This window comes from Arabidopsis thaliana, chromosome 2 (assembly GCF_000001735.4).
Source record: "Arabidopsis thaliana chromosome 2, partial sequence".
Classification (NCBI taxonomy): domain Eukaryota; kingdom Viridiplantae; phylum Streptophyta; class Magnoliopsida; order Brassicales; family Brassicaceae; genus Arabidopsis; species Arabidopsis thaliana.
Genome location: NC_003071.7, coordinates 19,021,619 through 19,037,138, shown reverse-complemented (window position 1 = coordinate 19,037,138; position 15,520 = coordinate 19,021,619). Strand labels below are relative to the sequence as shown.

The window sequence follows — 15,520 nt, the reverse complement described above, 5'->3', positions numbered from 1 at the left end:
TTTGCAGCCCACATACGTAAACGGAATTAACTTTCCTTTTAACCTTGTTTGAGTGATTTCCTTTTTTTTTTTTTTTATAACGTGAAGTATACACAATTAGTGGACTTACTCGGAAATTCAAATGGATCCTATCAAATTCTACTATAAGATAATGACTTCAATTAGTGGACTATATGTAGATCTATGATTACTTTTTCGTAATTAGAACTCTCTAAATAAACATCGGTCGCACTAATAATGTCGTAGTCACGTATAGCTTCTCACACAAAATCACACCACTATCTATATTTAGAGAGTTTTTTTTTTGTTTTGGCAAAGTATTTAGAGAGTTTATGATCTCTAAATTTTTAATTGTTTATGATCTCTTCTTGTTTTTGAGAGAAGCACCAAAATTCAATTGTCGAACACGTACATTATTGTTTCGAATATCGTAATATAAAACAATATTTTCACAATATGGTTCAGGTCAGATCGAGATAGATTAGATTATCCGAATTTTATTCTCCATACAGACAATCAATTATTCGAATCTTGATTTTTTTGTTCCAAGTATAATAAAGGTAACGTCACATCAGAAATCTATTTATTTCCCAAACACTAATTGCACAAAAAGCAAAGTAAAACCACTGTGATACAAATTCTATAAAGATAAAAAAAGTTTATGCTCAATTAAATAACGTAAAGAAAACTATATTGACAAATAAAGACAACAACGACGGAAATAAACAACTAAAAACCACTTTCTTTGATTTCACACAATTTTAGTGAGTCAAAACGCTGTGCTGAAGTAGCTACTCACCACATTCTCACACAGAATTTGGAGAACCTTAGCATTACTTGGCTTCACACATCTTGGCATCTTAAACTGTCCAGCCGATGAACCAAGCCCGAGAAAATGTTCTTGAATCTTCCGGAAAGTTCCTTTTGCGACAACTCTCAGCTCCAAGGCTCCAATAGTCTTGCATTTCCGGGAACTAACGTAACCCGCATCGATGAATGCTCGGTCTAAACAGTTGCAGCAATCTTGAAGAACGTCTTCGTTTGTTTCTCCTGAAATCTCCCAGAAGATAGCGTAATGTCCTGGATCTGTCGAGACATCGATGTAGCTAGAGAAGTCTATGACCTCGATCTTTTCTTCTGAGAGTCTCTTTGCAGCCGATTCTACTGAAAGCTGAAGGTCTCTTTCGGTGTTCTTGTCGATGTTGATCGAGAGAATCAGGTTTCTCCTGCATATGAATTTTAGTTGGGGAGTGTTGTTGTAGAAACCAATGACCTTTACCACATCTCCAAGCCGGTATCGATACAACCCTGTGCAATGTGGATCAAATGAGAATTATAAGCATCCATTACGAGACCGATACTACGCTAATTCCAGCCTTAAAACAACGGTAATACCTGCGTAATTTGTGATGACAACTTCATACTCTTCTCCAATCTTGACTTGAGTTAAACCAACCGGTTTCTCCTCTCCTTCCCCTGTTTCAGATACAGGGAGAAACTCGAAATAACCGAGATTCGGAATCACAGCAAATGTAGCTTCCTCTGGAGATAACCTTGGGGTAACATTAGCAGCAATCCATCCTTCCGAGCTACCGTAGTCATGGCTCACAAGAGGTAGATCACCCGCGTAATGTCTCAGCTTTGGCACATACGGCTCCATGGAGCCAGTCATGATCCCGTAAACATACTTTGCGTTGGGGAAGAGCGCGGGAATCAATCCGTACCAGTTGCTCAAACTCATACATTTGGTGCGGATCGTCTCAGCTAGCTCAGGGTTAGGTGTGAGCAGCTTCGACATTGCAGTACGGACCGATGGGACAGTAATACGGTTGCTTAAGACACCATCTTTGATATCGGTAACAATCTCTTCCCAAACCTGTTCAAAGGTTCTAAAAGCGTGAACTAGACCGTGAGCAAAGACGGCAAAGACGTATTGAACTTGATCTCTGAAGAGAATTCCGGATAAGAGATGGCAATACAAGGCTTGATGGACATCAGGACTAAAGATAACTTCGTCGGGACTACAGGAAGGAGACGTTATAGATTTCATCCCAGCTTTGAAGTTAGGGTTGCGGTACACGTTTGTGGTTGCGGTTCCAACCGGGACACCTCCCGTTGATATGTACTGCTTGCTGCTGAAGATAAATTGCAAAGCTTTGCCATTGTCATCAATGGGAAAATCTCTGTACAAGAAGAAAAACATCACATGTTAAGGCATAGTCGGTGGTAAGTAACAACATCACTAGTTTCTCTGTTCATGTCAATGGATGGAACAGAGAAAAGTGTGAAATGTGTGTGGGGGAAACATAAACACAAATTTAAACTATACCTGTTTCTGAAGGCAAAAGCAGTGCGAAACAGTTGCAATGTGTTCTCCATTAATTCATCAGTGAAAGGAATAAACTTTGGACGGCCTTGACTAGTTCCAGAGCTGATGATCAAAAACACACACACTGAGAAACAGAATCATCAATGATAAAGCAAAAAGAGGAAGTTACCTTAAGGAAATGGCAGGAACAGGGTGACCAGTGAGAATAGGTGAAGTGTCACCATCAACCATTCTTTTGATGTAAGGCTCTAATTCAACATCAGTGACTAAAGGAACCATAGATTTGAAAGCTTCTTCAGGGTCAGTAGCGTTTCCATTGAGACCACAGTTTTGTAAGTAAATGGCGGATTGGTTCTTGAGAAGAATCTCTTTCAAAGTTTGTTTCTGGACTTGATGAGCGTTTCTAGTCATTTCATCGAATTCATCAATGACTCTGTTCATGTCGAAAGTTTCAACCTTCTCCAACATCCTGAAGTAGATAAAAAGAAAAGAGTGATCAGATTCTGACAGATTTGAAAACAGAGAATATAAGGGAAGGTATAAACTTAAAAGCTCTTTTATGTTTCAGAGCATCCATAAAGGGAAAGTTTTTAAAAATTCTTATCAGAGAGATCTTTTTGCAGATTTTTTTTTTTATAAAAAAAAGTTGTGAAAACGGTTTTCGAGAATCGAAAATTAAGGAAGGATGGATCAAGAAATCGAAGGGTTTTGAGAGGAACCCAATAGTTGTGGAGAGGTAACAATCAGACCCAAATCGGAATCTATGAGATTGAACAAGTAAAGATGAGAACTTTTTTGGAATCTATCTGAAGAAAAAGTCAACGAGGTCGGAACCGGAGTAATTGGAAGTGTGTTTTACCCGATCAGACGAAACGGATTACTGAGAGATATGAAAATGATCAGCTTTAGTATCTAGATTAAGGAGTGAGAAAGAGAGAGTACCTGCGCTAGTTGCTGCGAGCTCTGTAGAGGATAGAGAGAGAGAGAGAAAAAAGGAGTGAGAGAAAGTTGAGTGAATTTGGAAAGTCAAGAGAAAGAAGCTGTCTTATTTTATAGACACAAAAATTGGACGGAGCAGCAAAAATGTAGAAGGCGAAAGATTAGTGGAAGCCGTTACTTGTATCTCTCTATCTTCTCTTTTTCTTTCTCCGACGGGATCTCTGATTTTTTCTTTTATTTTCTTCTTTTTGTATTCTTAGTTTATTTTTTCATCTTCACATGAGTGTTTGGGTCCAATCTGTAAAAGAGTGTAATATCTTCTTGGAATTAGGACCATTCTTAGATAATGCCCATTTTTACTTGGTTCCTCTCTGCCAAAACTTTAGTTTATTTAAAAGGACCAATCCAAAACAATCGCATGTGGATTACTTTTTTTTTTAACCATGTTTTAGTGTTTTAAAATATTCATTATGATCGATGCATAAAACAATACCGTAAGTTTAGTTTACGAAAAGCCAACTTGTGTTAGGAATATTATTTCTTTAATTCTTGAGTAATTTGGGTTCATGATATTAGTAGTAGATATACATATAGACAACATCATTTTTTGTTAACTAAGAATTTTCATGCGGCTAGTCTTCTAGTTTATTCAGACGAGGATCATAACATGTTAACTTAGTCACCTCTCTGTCATCGTTGTCTATATCATTATATATGGTCATTGCGTTAATGATGTAATACTAGGAAATACATCAGAAATCAACTATTCATCTCTAACAAAAGACCTATATATAATTCTAAGACTACAATCACTTAAATTTAACAAAATACGTTGTTTTTATACCACCTGTTATGATTTAATTTATAATGACCTGCGTTTGATTAATTCAAACTTGCTAAAGAAATAATATTTGATAGCTTCTTATATTTGGCTGTGTAGTTTGTAACAAAATTTGGAACAAACATATTTGTATATATCAAATATATATACAAATATGAGATATCACAATATATGGTTAACAATTCTTCATATCAGTTGCTTGCACATCTTTACATTAGTCATTTAAACGATTCTCAAAGTCTGTGAGGTTCATAAGATTTTTGGAATTAGGTTCATAAGATTTTTGGTTAACAATTCTGTTTCATCCATCTTCTCGTGCACAAAACAAATTAAGTTCAACAATCCCTTTTCTATTGCAGGGTTTAGGGTTTCGTTTCGGAAACGCATATTAGTCATCACAACTAACTTTTTTGTTTACAAGAATAAACTCTCATTTTAATGAAGCTGATCAACATAAGTTAAGTTACAAAAACATACGATTAATCTAATGATCTGATTGTATAAAAAAACAAAACATAGTTGATTTCCTTGAAGAAGAAAAAAAAACTATGTAAGAAACATTTGATTTTTATTGATGATTCTTGTTTTTCATTATATAGTTTCTTCAATTCATACATTTTCATTCGTCAATTTCATGCCTACTTTATATCGAGAAAATCATGAACTGATTGAAATCTGTGGAAAAGCTCCTTTTAGAGAAGTTAACATTTTCAATTTTTTTTGTTGACTGAAGAAGCTATAAATTGTATACATGCATGACAAGTCAACATAAATCACATATTCCTCCATGCTCATCATAAATGTTTTGAGCTTAAGAAACAATGGTACCATGACACATGCATACACAATTTTATTATTGACTGCTGATATTATTATTTTTGGCCTAATTAATTATTTTGATGTCATCCATTTTGGTTATCGTTTATACTAGCTAGTTGTAAAATAACTAAGAAAAACGATTGTGTGTGGAAATTAATTTAATATTCTAACTTTAATTTCGGACTAAAAAAAACTTAAATTTAACTAATTTGACACGTGGATGAGTCTAATTGGATTAGTATAAAAGATCCTCTGGATCCGCATGTACTGTGACCCAAGTGAGTTTCGTGCTTACACGTGGCAGTGCCGTCCAATTCAATTACGTCTCGGCTCTAAATAATTTGTCGGTCACATCCTTTACGTTTTCCTTATTTTCGCCCCCAAATGTTTCATTAAATTACGAAAGTTGCCTGATTTTTTTGAGTGGGTTCCACTACACCCGCCACATTTTTTGTTGGTCAACTTGGCCATTTCCTAATTCCTAAGAATCGAGAATTAAAGTCAGGTCCATCAACAGATCACAAAAATATTCCATATCAGTGACGCATTAATAACTTAATCATATAGTTTAATTACTTACGATTAGCTTGACAACATTTACCTATCACGTCAACCATAACACAGAACTTATGTACAACATTGGTTTCTTATTTCGTTTATCAAAAGAAAACAGTGATATATTATTTAAAGAATTTATAGTGTTTAAGTACCCAAAAAAATGGCTACAAAAGAACTAGACACTGTTTATCTTTTTAGTATTATGAATACGTAAGCGTCCTCACGTTCCATAGGGGCTAACGTACAACTTGATACAAGTGATTATGATAAGACGAAAAAGTAAACGACACACAATTTCTGCAATAAGCATAGTTATTTAGTTTAATTAATCATACATGTTGATGGCTCTATACATTTGTTCATTAGTTCATCGAATATGTTTTACCATAGTGGTCCCATTGATGTTATGTTGTGTTGTCACGATTCTTAGACGTCTTCTTTCTATGTTGTTTAGCTTCACAAATCACAATTAGCCAATGGAATTACACATTAGGTATCAAACATTTCAGCAAAATATGTATAACTTACTACTTTTTAATATTGAGTGTGACACCTATAATAATCATTTCCTACCAAATGATCAGTCAATTTACGCCAACAAACATTTTAAAATTCTTTATAAAACTATTTATGTATATATATATATATATATATATACTTGTTTGTGGACCAAACATGTAATCTAATTGCTTGTGTTAATTAATGACATTGATGTGTCATGCAACATCCAAAATCAGACCTGCATAATGCATTGACAAATATTTATGTAAATACTTATCAGATATTTTCTTCCTCATTACTATATATATAATTCCAATCATCAACAAATAGTCTAGGTCAATCTTTTTTTTTTGTCTAAATTTCTAGGTCAATCTATGATTTAAAGTTTGCTTGTAACTTCATGTAATGAGAATTTTTTAACGTTCATAATGTTATTTATATTTATTTATAATTTTCAGATTATATACGTGGGAAAAATGAAAATACAATAACCATATGAGCGATCATTTTCTAGCGTAGTCTTGTTGAAATATTACAAAACGAATTTTAAATCTGAAGGTAATTACTAATTAGTGTAATAATTTATTATAAGTACCTCTATAATCCATGGCTTTGCTTTTATGACGTTTTACCCATTTCGTTGACCACGTCAAATCGTTACAAAAAGGGTTGTCTTCACTAGAATAATGGTTGCTAACTTGCTATTTGCATTCAATAAACCAATCAAATAATTGAATGAAAAGGTAAAGAGGGTTAGAACTTAGAAGGAAAAGTTTAATGAATATTATATAGCCGAAATAATAGCTAATGAAGATTCACGCACGTATCAAATGATTGAACCTTAATCACATTTGACATTTTTAACAGTCGACCATATTCTAGTGGTTAATTTCATAATTATTGCGTAACTCTTCGTTGTATTAAAATTATCTGTTAAATAATAAAGAATATTGCCCTTTAACATATATGTATTATTTTACTATTCAGTATCATGTTTTACTAGTTTAGGTTGTAAAAAAAAGTTATACATATGTCATCTCTATATTTTAAAAATTATTTTGGTATCATCTTATGAAAGACATATTTTAATTTTATTATTGTTTTGGCGGTTTTATTGTTTGTAATATACAAATCAGTCACAATGTACATTTATCCAAAATATAATAACAAAGAAAAACTAAAACATAAGATAATAATCAAATGGATGAAAATTAATGAAATTGTCATAATAATGGAGAGCGTGTCATAATTCATTAGTGACAAACCCAAACCTCTTATTGCATAGTGACCAAAATTGGGTTTTGCGAAAACGACCCCTCATTTACTACCCAATTCCGTTTCCGGCCACTTTTTATATCATTCCTTTTTATCACTCTTTTGTTTGTTTTCAAGTCACATCTTCTCAACGAAGACCGGAGCCCTCGTGTGAACATCTTTTCCCTTCGACGGCTAGCCGAAATTTTTAAAGATATAACACTCTGATCTCAACAAATTAAATTTTTCATAATAACACTTCGTCCAAAAACTCTACCATTACATTTAAACGTGTTGTATATAAATATGATATATCATTGTAGTATTATGAATTTACAATTCAGGGTATATTATGGAATATAGGACCGACCAAATCAAATTTTTATTCGAAATTTAATTTTATAGATTATGCTGATTATCAGTTTGGGTTTTATTTCCAAGTTCACATGTTGAGAGAATACAAAAACAAAACAAAGCTAAAGGGATTATATATGGATTAGGTTGTGGATGTCAACTAGTTATTAAAATAATGTTAGATTAAGGGATAGATTAGGTAAAGGTAAGTAGCTGTTAATCATGTTAAATATTATTATTTTAGGTTGTGGTTCGTCTAAAAGGAATCTCCCTATGATTTACGAATCCGAAATAGAGAGAGGAGGATTTTCATGTTATTGTGGTGGAGGAGCTAGGGTCGTGTCAATGCTGCTTTTGGTTCATTGTTTAAGAACAATGATCATAACACGATAAGATTGATGAATGAAACGTTTCTATCTGATATACCACACAAATTTAACTAAGCATCACAAATCCGAATTAGAGCAGAGAAAATAATACAACATGTTGCTGGTTAGGTTGAAACATTGAATTTGCATCTCTTCTATAGTTGATACAAGATTGGATACATCTTCGTTACAAAGCGAATACTTGCTTACATTTAATTACGCCAAAAAATCTCTTCATTTTCATCTTTTACAGTTAATTAATAATGAAAAGATCTGTTCATCTTTATATATAGTGATCAATAACAAAAAAATTTGAATCCAATAAATATAATTGAACTCAGGTTCTGGGGGCAATCACAAGTCAGTCATGCGCCTTCACATTTTCCTGTAATGCCTGAATTCTTTAGCCATGGGCTGAAGCACGTGAGTCCTTTTCTCCATCAACTTTGTATCCTTCATAAACCTCTTGTTTGCACGTGCTCTAGATTCACGAGCCTCGTGTGCAACATGGTCTCTTCTCTCTTTCTCCAAACCATTCTCATCTTCCTTCTTCGTAGAAAGCTGAGAGAGAAGCACCACCATGAGATTTACCTCCATCAGAGAAGTTTTCTCGTCTTCTCTTTTCTCCTCCGCATCATGTTTACGATTGGCTTCGCGAGACGAATCCATAAACCCAAAAAGAAGACCCAAAAATGATACAATTATTGGGAGCTATTAGTCCCTAAATTAGCCCGTCTTTTGGACAAAATTTTTATCTTCTTCTTTTTTTTTTCTTGTGGTCATTCATAGTAACTAATTAAATCAATTTGCAATTTTTTGAGTGGTATTGGTATATTTTCCATCTTAAAGACTCGATGGTAGAGAAATAAGATTCCTAAATTCATTAGTCACAAGATCGACCAATTTTTATTTTTATTTTTCTTATCTCAAATGTTTCGTTTTGAGAACAACCAAACATTTAACCATTGATAAAATTGGCCAATGGCTAAAATGAATGCCTTTTCATTGTTTTTTTGACATCCTAAAATAAATGCTTAACTAATGGGTTTATGGAAAACAAAAGTTGTGTCCAAGTTATAAGCGAAGCAGCCCATAAAAGTATTAAAATGGGCTGAGCCCAATAACTGATAGGTGGAGTATATTAGTTTAAATTGTGTTTGTTGTACAAAGTTTCCCAAATGGGTTTCCAAAATGGGCTGAGCCCAAAAAGTGTTGTTATAGGTGAGGGTATATTAGTTTATTCGCAAAAAAAGCGTGGCTTAATAATCTCCACATCTTTCACGTGACCCCCCTCGAATGGCGAATAGATTAAGCGACGTCGACGTGTTTTAATCTCCTCCTCTTAACAAATATCCCTAAAGATTACTTCCCCCATGCAACACTCTTAATACCCACGCTTTTCCTCTTTATTTACCATCCTACCCCTATACTCACACATATCGTTTAACCAGAGAGGAAAAACCTGAGTGGCATAATCCGTAAATAAGACCAAAAAACAGGACCATCTCTAAAGCTGATGTCACTAATCAAAAGATTATGAACGTAATCTCGTGTCATAATCCTTTTGACCTCTTACTTAAACAAAACAAGTATAATAATTGGGCAGCCAAAATAAAAAATCTTTCTCTCTTTTTGCTATAAAGTAATGAAAAAATTAAATAAAATAATGTTCAAAAAATTGTCCGCCAGAATAAAGAAAATTTGATATGTGGCTTCAAAGCCTAAATTAATCATTAAAATAAAAAATCAGAAAATAAGGAATGAAGAACGAATTGTGCAAAAGTCTATAGAGAAAGAGAGATTCATTTGTGTTTCTTCGACTATACACAGAATACAAAAGAGATATTATATGTAATTATCAATAGTATATGACAAATTTATAGCCTCACCTTTCTTCTTCTTCTTCTTCTTCTTCTGTGTGTTTTTGAATTTGCTTTCTTCAAGAGGTTTCTTCTCCACACCGCTTCGGTGTATGATCTGATTGTGATCTCTCTCGATATCTGGGATCTTCGGGGTAAGCGATTTGATTTTTGTGTATTTCTCGTTTCTCGTAATCTTCATGATTGGTTTTAATAGTTTGCTGCGATTTTACATAATCTTCTTCTGTTTTGATTAGCTACTTTAGATTACAGCTAATGATACGTTTCGGGATTAGTGATTATTGTATGTTTAACTAGTTTTAGAATCTCTACATGCATGAATTTACTAGGTAGGGCTTCTTTCTTCTTCTTCTTCTTCTTCTTCTTCATTTTGTTGGTTTGATTCTGATTTGTTTTTGTATTGTATATGATTTAAGGTATGGAGGCTGTAGATTATTATTATTATTACGTGTGGTGCTGATGCAATGAGTGTTGATGCCTGTTATGGAAAGAGTAGCTGAAGAAACTGTGGCGACTAACAACATACAATTGAAAGCACGAGTGGATGATGTTCCTTGTAATAAGCTTGATGCTCGTCATAACGATATGGTGATTCAATCAGAAACTGCAAACAGTGATTGTCCTGGAAGCTCAGCTCACAGGAATGTTGATTTGACTAAGCCGCCGCCTCCTGAGGAAGCCGCAGGAGCTAAGCTTTCTGTTGAAGAGTTGACATTGGGGAACTACAGGATTGTTCAAGGGAGTAATAATACTAATGTGGATAGTCCTAGGGCTGGCAAGTTTGAGCATCTTTATCGTTTGGCTAGAGGGTCTGCTTTTAGGGCAGGAGATGGGGATCTTGATTCTCAACCTCGTGATATGGATCAAATGTTGTCCAGAATCAGACAACAGCTTGCTGGAGCTCCTTCTGAGAGGCAAAACTTGAAACCTTTTATGTCTAGGAGGAGCGATCAGAATCTTGAAGCTTTTTCTGAACGTCTAAGAGCAGCTGGTGAGAATAGTATTATGAATGCTCCTGCATTGATCAGTGAAGGTGTCCAAATGAAAACGCCGGTGAGTTCTTCGAATTTTTCTCAGTTGTTACTTAAAAGAGCTATGAAAGGGAAAGGGGTAGTAGGAAAGAACCAGGAAACTCCTCCTGAATTTGTCTCTGATCAAGATTTAGGAAGCAAGGAAAAAAAGTTGGATATTAGCAAGTCGCCTACTCCTCACGATGTGTTACCTCTAAAATCAAGTCCCAAAGGAAATGGTATGGTATCACATGGTGATGGGAATCATAGTAAATCTTCTATTGGAATCAGTTTGAGGGAGTTTCTTAGATCAAGTTATGCTAAAAGAGAAAAAAGACATGGCCTTTGTCTATTTAGGCAGCTGGTGGAACTGGTTGACTCAGCCCATTCAAAAAGATTATTCTTGCTAGACTTGAGACCATCCCTTTTCACTTTAGTTCCATCAAAGAAACTTAGATATATTGGTAATTTTGGAAAGAACGATCTAGAATCAGATGTTGACGAAGATTTGAATAGGAGGAGGCCTGTTGTTGAGGAATCATCTAGTGGAGGTAGGGATTCGAAGAAAAGAAAAATGGACTTGCATTTGAATTCTCCAGGGAATCAACTTCAGGCCACTTCAACCGGGCGACCTTTCAAAAGGAAAAGCCCTGTGATTGATTTAAACATGGTTGATGCACGTAATCCAGACAGTTGCGAGCTTCAACAGCAAGACTACATAAAAAATTTAAGCGTGTCTTCAGTGTCGAGAAAACAGTCTATGTCCACATGGCTAGAAGAGCAATGGTATACTTGTCCAGAGGAGATAAATGGAGAAGATATTGGAGAAAAATCAAATATTTATGCCCTTGGTGTTCTTCTGTTTGAGGTATGGACGAATACCCAGTTTTATTGTTGTGGATAGATTTTTAGTTTGCTTTAATACCAAGAAGGATGTAACATTTCCTTGCATTTGAACACTATGTACTGTCATATCCTGCTTATGTGGGCTTTGGGTAGTTTATATTCTTTCATTTTCATGAAATTTCTTACTCTAGTCTGAACTTTGAATCCCAGAGCTAGTATTTTCCAGTCTGCAGTATATAACTTGTCAGTATTTTTGTTTACTTGTTTGATACTTTCATGTGAAGACGCCTACTGACATCTAGCTTGACCAATTGTTGTTTCAGTTGCTATGCCATTGCGAGTCAGGCGAGATGCATGCTGCAATGATGGCAGATTTACGCCATCGGATTCTCCCACCAACATTTCTCTCGAAATACCCGAAGGAAGCTGGATTTTGTCTTTGGCTTCTACATCCTGAACCCTCCTCCCGACCATCAGCTAGGTATTTAGCTGAGTGCTACTCTTTTATGATTCATGTGGGCGAGTATTTACTAGGAGTCTAGGAGTGGTACAAAGGAGAATCTGTAGACCTTCCATTAGCTTAAATAGTCGTATTTAAGATTTCTTTGCCGGATATCTTCAATTTTATTTAATGTTTTCCCGCTTAATTGTGAAGAAAAAAAATGGCATGCTACTGTGTGAATTATCTTCTTGTTTCTTTTTCTGTTCTCATTCTTTTCTCTTTATGTGACAGAGATATACTAAAGTCAGAGTTGATATGCGAGGATGATTCAGTTAAATCGACTGCTGCTGCTGAGGAGATATCTGAGCTGTTACTTCATTTTTTGTCTTCATTAGAAGTGCAGAAGAAGAAAAAAGCATCTAAACTTTTGCAAGATATCCAGACCTTAGAGGATGATATTAAGGAGGCCGAGCGAAGATATTCTTCAAATGTATCTCTGGTGAGATCTCATGGAGCTATTGAAAAAAGGGTGCAATCATCTCCCCTAGACGAGCACTGTACAACTTCCAGTGCCTTGTTTGTACCAACTGCTAATACAGACAGGCTGATGAGTAATATCCGTCAACTTGAAGATGCATATTTTTTCATGCGATCACAAATCAACTTATCGAGTTCTGCTGCTACTGCCCGTTCTGACAAAACACTAAAGGACAGGGACAGATGCTCTGAAAACCAAAATGAAAATCAGGATATGAGTACCAAAGGAAAATCTTCAGATCAACTCGAAGTGTTTTTCGAGGGGTTGTGCAAATTTGCTCGGTATAGCAAGTTCGAAACCTGTGGGACAATAAGAAGTGGGGACCTTTTAAACTCTGCAAGTGTGGTCTGCTCGTTGAGTTTTGACCCTGATGAAGAACACATAGCAGCAGCTGGGATATCAAAGAAGATCAAGATTTTTGACTTCAATGCATTTATGAATGAATCTGTCGGTGTTCATTATCCACTAGTAGAGATGGTCAACAAATCTAAATTAAGCTGTGTTTGCTGGAATAGCTACATCAAAAACTACTTGGCCTCGACTGACTACGATGGTGTAGTTCAGGTACCTATCGATGTCAAGTTTGGAATCTTTCTTATTTACCATCATATGTTGCACGGTAGGATCTATAGGACTAGCCTCATGTGCTTTCTCTTCCTCTATGAGATGTGTACATGTTAATCTTGTGATAAGATAGAGATATAGAAGCGTCTATTTCATGGTTTTCACTTGCCATTTTCTTACTGTATGGTGCTAATGAATGTAGATATGGGATGCCGGCACTGGACAAGGATTTTCGCAGTACACAGAACACCAGAAGAGAGCCTGGTCAGTTGATTTTTCTCCATCTGACCCGACAAAATTTGTTAGTGGAAGTGATGACTGCTCGGTGAAGCTTTGGAGCATCAATGAGGCACTTCTCTTTCCTTTACCTCCTGATATTGCAAGAATTTTCATGTCCCCGTTGTTTTTATTACTCCAGATTATAGCTCCATAAGGCATGATTCTCTGTTTATACTTGTGAATTTCCAAATCTAGTGAAACTTATATTCTTCTCTGTTTGGTATGCAGAAACGTTCATTAGGCACAATCTGGAGTCCAGCAAATGTGTGTTGCGTGCAATTCTCTTCTTATTCCAATCACTTATTGGCATTTGGGTCAGCTGATTACAAGGTCTATTGCTATGACCTTCGGTATGTCAAAACACCTTGGTGCACATTGGCTGGTCATGAGAAAGCGGTGAGTTATGTTAAATTTATGGATTCAGAAACCATTGTTTCTGCTTCCACTGATAACTCTCTCAAGCTTTGGAATCTTAACAAGACAAATTCCTCTGGTTTATCTCCTGGTGCTTGTTCATTGACATATAAAGGACATACAAATCAGAAGGTTAGTCCCAAAAACTTTTCTATCTACCTTTAACATCTCATCCAACATCATTAGTTAGTTCTGATGTCTAATCCTTTACCTGTGCAGAATTTCGTTGGATTGTCGGTTTTGGACGGATACATAGCTTGTGGTTCAGAGACCAATGAGGTATATATCACATCATAAAACAAAATCTCAACCTTTAGAATACTTAATTTCAGATTATCAAAGGTGGTATATGTCAATCGCGTTTAGTTTGTTTATGAAGCTGCCTAAAATTAGTTGTTATAACTTACTAAAAAAACTTTACTTTGATTTTGCGTCTTAGGTATATAGTTACTATAAATCTTTACCGATGCCAATGACTTCATACAAGTTTGGATCCGTCGATCCCATTTCTGGAAACGAATACTTTGATGACAATGGACAGTTTGTGTCGAGCGTCTGTTGGAGGAAAAAATCGAATATGCTTGTAGCTGCAAACTCTACTGGAAACATGAAGCTACTAAAACTTGTTTGACAACTTGGCCTTTTCGCTACTACTGCGGGCATTGGACTTTTTGAGTCTGAAACTAGGACAAAGCAGGTCTGACTTTGAAGCAAACGTTTTTGTCCTGGAAACTATGATCCCATATGACCAGAAGAGAAAAAAAGTTCGAAATCTTGGAGAAGTTGAAGAAGCAAAACTGTCTGTGATAATATATTATTTGATTCTTCTTCCTGTAATTCTATATATATGAGATATAATTTGAGATAAACTTCTCAGATTCTTCAGAAATGATTCATATTTGGTCGGCATAACGTGTAATGATGAGAGGTATATAACTTGTACAAGTGTGTTATATCGTTAGCTCGGTTATGTAATTGTTGTTGGAGATTCTCTATAAGAGAGAAAATATATATATCATCCATTCATTTCATCGCATGGCTACTACCTCTCGTCTGCGTATTTCACAATTTATGGTTTTAGATTCAGTGTTGTTTTAGAAGAAATTCATAACAATTGCACATACGATGTTATTAGTGTGACCACCAACTTCAAGTCTCTAGGAAAACAAGTAGAATATGTCGTTGATGAAGGGCACATGGGTTAAATGTGGTTATTTTTTTCCTATTATCTATTACTATAAATCTCGAAATCATGAATTAGACATGTTCTTTGTATCTATGTCCAACATGTAATGGGTACATTGTATGTTTAAGAGTAAAACTAGGATAGGAAGATGTAATTGATTGCTTGGTGGCGTGGGTTTAGGCCTTTGAGCCAACATTTCTCTTTAGATTTGAACCCTCTGCTTTCGCGAGAGACTCTCTTTGTCTTGCGTTTTAAAAATCAAAACATTATCCTTCCTTCGAAGCAAAATCTTTAAGATTTTGGTGCTATGCCATCTCTTGCAAGTCATCTTTCACATCTGCCAGGTAAGTGTCTTTTGAGTATTCCAATTCTAACAAGTCCGGACAAACAAAAAACAA

The 15,520-nt window shown here is 35.3% G+C and overlaps 3 protein-coding genes across 7 annotated transcripts; 1 reads left to right on the top strand and 2 right to left on the bottom strand.

The window, feature by feature from the left end:
* Window positions 1–455: 455 nt before the first annotated feature.
* JAR1 (Auxin-responsive GH3 family protein) lies at window positions 456–3,553 on the bottom strand. 4 transcript variants are annotated; one of them, NM_001084600.1, is made up of 6 exons: window positions 3,272–3,349; window positions 2,762–2,798; window positions 2,499–2,595; window positions 2,330–2,431; window positions 1,396–2,183; window positions 480–1,308 (listed from the first exon to the last, which is right to left on the bottom strand). In NM_001084600.1, exons 3-6 carry the CDS (start codon window positions 2,558–2,560, stop codon window positions 770–772), a joined length of 1,491 nt encoding a protein of 496 aa, NP_001078069.1. In that variant the 5' UTR covers window positions 2,561–2,595; window positions 2,762–2,798; window positions 3,272–3,349; the 3' UTR covers window positions 480–769. The 4 variants fall into 4 exon arrangements, with proteins under 4 accessions (NP_850453.1, NP_001078069.1, NP_566071.1 ...); NM_180122.4 differs by having other exon boundaries at window positions 456–1,308; window positions 2,499–2,798; window positions 3,272–3,553; NM_130200.2 differs by having other exon boundaries at window positions 2,499–2,798; window positions 3,189–3,349.
* A 4,458-nt stretch (window positions 3,554–8,011) lies between these two features.
* AT2G46360 (uncharacterized protein) lies at window positions 8,012–8,780 on the bottom strand. Its single transcript, NM_130199.4, has one exon. The coding sequence runs from the start codon at window positions 8,630–8,632 to the stop codon at window positions 8,339–8,341; it is 294 nt and encodes a 97-aa protein (NP_182159.1). The 5' UTR covers window positions 8,633–8,780; the 3' UTR covers window positions 8,012–8,338.
* An 830-nt stretch (window positions 8,781–9,610) lies between these two features.
* Window positions 9,611–14,985, top strand: SPA1 (SPA (suppressor of phyA-105) protein family). Of its 2 annotated transcripts, none has more exons than NM_130197.5 (8): window positions 9,611–9,977; window positions 10,260–11,721; window positions 12,023–12,180; window positions 12,433–13,243; window positions 13,446–13,592; window positions 13,751–14,068; window positions 14,156–14,215; window positions 14,376–14,985. In NM_130197.5, exons 2-8 carry the CDS (start codon window positions 10,318–10,320, stop codon window positions 14,565–14,567), a joined length of 3,090 nt encoding a protein of 1,029 aa, NP_182157.2. In that variant the 5' UTR covers window positions 9,611–9,977; window positions 10,260–10,317; the 3' UTR covers window positions 14,568–14,985. The 2 variants fall into 2 exon arrangements, with proteins under 2 accessions (NP_182157.2, NP_001325255.1); NM_001337186.1 differs by having other exon boundaries at window positions 9,627–10,172; window positions 14,376–14,976.
* Window positions 14,986–15,520: the final 535 nt, after the last annotated feature.